General features: G+C 37.5%; 1 protein-coding gene across 1 annotated transcript; it reads right to left on the bottom strand.

Moving 5' to 3' along the window:
• Positions 1-686: 686 nt before the first annotated feature.
• On the bottom strand, positions 687-1,664 carry LOC147347255 (olfactory receptor 10C1-like). The gene has a single exon (XM_086370544.1). The coding sequence runs from the start codon at positions 1,647-1,649 to the stop codon at positions 687-689; it is 963 nt and encodes a 320-aa protein (XP_086226670.1). The 5' UTR covers positions 1,650-1,664.
• Positions 1,665-3,440: the final 1,776 nt, after the last annotated feature.

Here is a 3,440-nt window from a genome sequence, read left to right as displayed (position 1 = left end):
TGAGTTTTATCCACAACTCAAAAAAGAATTATTTGACTACTTCATATACCAACAATTAAGGATGAAGAATTTAAAACATTTTTATGGAAGAAAGTAATGAACATCATAGAGTTATTAAGGAATTAAGAGCCATATGGGACTGGCATATGTGGAAGCACTGCCTCAGTGACCATGGCAGAAGTCATATTGACCTCTCAGAGGAGAGAAAATACCTCAGAGTATGAGTGAGAATTTCCTAGGCTTCTGAGATAGATTCTGGTAATTTATACTCTAAGCCTGTACTTTAGCCTAGACTGAAATGTTTTAGAAAGCCAGTCTAGTATTAGATTCACTTATTAAAATTCATTGGTAGCCAATTTCCTTTCAGAATTTGGCAATCAGAACTTTTGCTATAAGAAGAGAACTATCTCCAAAATTAAAATCACTGTTACAAAAGACGTTTCTTACAAAACACCTTGACAAGTACAGAGTTTCCTTCCTTTCTGTCTTTCTGTCTTCCTTCCTTCTTTCCCCCCAACCTCCTACACTCCCTCTCTCATTCTCTCCCTCTTTCTTTCTTTCTCTCCTTCCCCCTTCCTTCCTCCATCCATACTCCCTCTCTTTACCCATATCTTTCTTAATTTTCTTCCTTCCTCTGAGGTTGAGTGTGCATCTTTTTCAAAGAAATTTGTGTGGTCCTTTGGTATCTACCCGTAAGTCAAAACATTTTTCTTGCCCAGAGTTCTCCGAAGAGCTGTCTTGACTTCCTTATTCCGTAAGCTGTAGATGATAGGGTTGAGCATGGATGTCACCACAGTATAGAAGAGGGCCAGGAGTTTATCTACCCCAGGTGAATGGCTAGCCTTGGGTCTCAAGTAGGTGACAGATGCTGAGCCATAGAATAGTGTTACTACCAGTAGGTGGGAAGAACAGGTGGAAAGAGCTTTTTGACGGCCTTCAGGGGAGGGCATGACCAAAACAGCAGCTAGAATTCTGCCATAAGAAGCAATGATTAATAAAAATGGACTGGAAATGCAAAGAATGGCTGCAACAAAGACTGCAGCCTCATTATGGGATGTATCCCCACAGGCTAGTGCCAGAATAGGGGGGAGGTCACAGAAGAAGTGGTCTATTTCACAGGGGCCACAGAAGTCCAAAGAAAAAATATAGTTGGTTTGGCCCAAGCCTACTATGCAACCCACTCCCCAAGAAATCATTGCTAAATGGACACGCACTCCATGACTCATTCGTGTTGCATAGTGAAGTGGGGAGCATATGGCCGTATAGCGATCAAAAGCCATGGCTGCCAAAAGACAGCACTCACTGATACCAAATAATGTAAAGAAAAACATCTGTGTAGCACAGCCCTCCCGAGAGATTCCTCGGGCCTCACTCACAAGGTTCTGCAGCATCTTGGGTATAGTAGAGCAAGTGTATCCAATCTCCAAGAGAGACAAGTTGGCCAGGAAGAAGTACATGGGGGTATGGAGGGCTGGATTGGTCCAGATGGCAAGGGCTATGAGAGCATTGCCTGTCAGTGATGCTAAAAACATGAATAGAATGAAGGAAAATAAAAGGAAACACTGTTCAGTGACCTCAGAGAATTTGACAAATGCAAAGTGTTTCACAGACATGCTGTTGTCTTGCCACAAAGAACAATTGAAACTCATGATCTGAATAAAAGAAAGGCAAAGTCATCAGAAAGATAGTTTCAGATAGAAGTATACATCTTTATATTACTCTTAACAAGCTCTAGTGAGTCAAAGAGATAAATTTCTTACCTATAATTTAAATTTAAACAGTTTGGGAGTTACGCTCATCCTGAAACCTAATCCTATCCTATGTTCACTGTACCAGTTGATTTGTCCAATATATGTCTAGTCAGCAAGCATAAATTGGAAAAAAAAATTCAGTACAATTTTCTTCACCCCTTCATTTTCTCAAATAAAGGTCTTATGATTTCTATTTCTTTCCTCTTCTTTGGTTGCTTAGTTGCTTTCTTTAGTTGTTCACTCAACAAACATTTATTGAACATTGAGTATTTTCAGATTATTTTGCATTTACTGTTGTCATGGGATTAAAAGGTAGGAAAAAAGGGTCAGAAATAAGTGGACTGATTCAAAATTCTGTTAAATATGGAGTAACAAACCTGCATGATGACAAGAACCCTTGATGGGTATGATTGTTGAAAAATTTGCTCATACATAAAATATTATAATGCATTTATGTTATTTAAAATAATTTATATATATTTACCTTGCATTGTATCTAATTAAATTAACTAATACAATTTAATATCTATATTTGACATGTAGCAAAGAAATTCAGTTAAGGCTGTGGCAAGAAAAAGAGACAATTGTTTACTTATCTTTTTTTAAAACCCCAAACATTTTCTTATATATCTTTACTTCTAAATAATAGCCTATGTTGTTGCATAAAAGCTCTGGATGTGGAGAAGTTATCATCTGTTTTGTCAGTTAAACACACAATTTTTTTTTTTTAAACTAATTCTATCCTCCTGTATTTGGGAAGAACTGCAGCTTTCTCAGTGAGACTGATGGAAGAACCAAGGGGGAAATTCTGACCAAAAAAGGAGAATACCTGACTCTTTCCTAGGTAGTGATATCGCAAAGATTTCATTTCATAAGTATCCTTGCCCATTTAGGCTGTAGACATAAATGCAAAAGCCTGTGTTGGGGGTGAAAGTCGGGGGATGTGGGGAATGGGAGAAACCTAGTTGTGGAAGGCACACAGGGAGGGTTGACTGCACAAAGGCTAATGCATGCTGTTAGTCATTCTATATTCTCAGATGCACAGGATGAATAAACAGTCATCTTGTGTTAAGTGCTTTTTAAAACCTCATGAAATTCATAGATATTTGAAAAAATAAGTTGTCCAAAATAGTGAAGTGAGTGCTTTGAAATATTTAAACGGACTTAAGAATATTAATAAAACTATACCAGGTAAAATCTGATTTCTTCATTGCACTTTCTATTGTTTTCAGGATTTGCTCTGTTGACCTTTGTGCAGGGACCTTGAGACACATGTAGTAGAGGTCAGCTTTATGTTCATAGCAAGAATGTTTCATTTTAATCATTGTTACAGAAAAAGAGCAAGATGCTCAAGGACAGGTGTCAGGAGTCTGCAGAAAGGACCATCACAGGCAGTATAACAGTTTGGCACAGACATTTTTCTGTCTCTCACCTGATACATTTTCTTGACCTAAAGCCTCTGATTAATCATTTCTGTATGAAGTAAGGATGATGAAGCCTTTCCAGTCTTGCTTGCTGAGTTGTTTTGAGTTAAAATGGAAACATTATAGAGGGAAACCATGAATGAAAAATAAGGAATTAAAATTCACTTTTATCATCATCTAAATTCAACTCATATGGCCTGCAGTATTCCCTATTATCACCAGATTATTAAATAACTATATTCAGTCACTTATCAAGCAAATATGC

Source organism: Bos grunniens, chromosome 23, assembly GCF_055505025.1.
Source record: "Bos grunniens cultivar Pamir isolate PY7600 chromosome 23, Bosgru_T2T1.0, whole genome shotgun sequence".
NCBI classification, from domain to species: Eukaryota; Metazoa; Chordata; class Mammalia; order Artiodactyla; family Bovidae; genus Bos; species Bos grunniens.
This window is presented reverse-complemented; position numbering and strand designations above follow the sequence as displayed.

Coding starts and splice junctions, on each gene's coding strand:
- LOC147347255 (XM_086370544.1), bottom strand. CDS start 1,649: ATGAGTTTCAATTGTTCTTTGTGGCAAGACAACAGCATGTCTGTGAAA.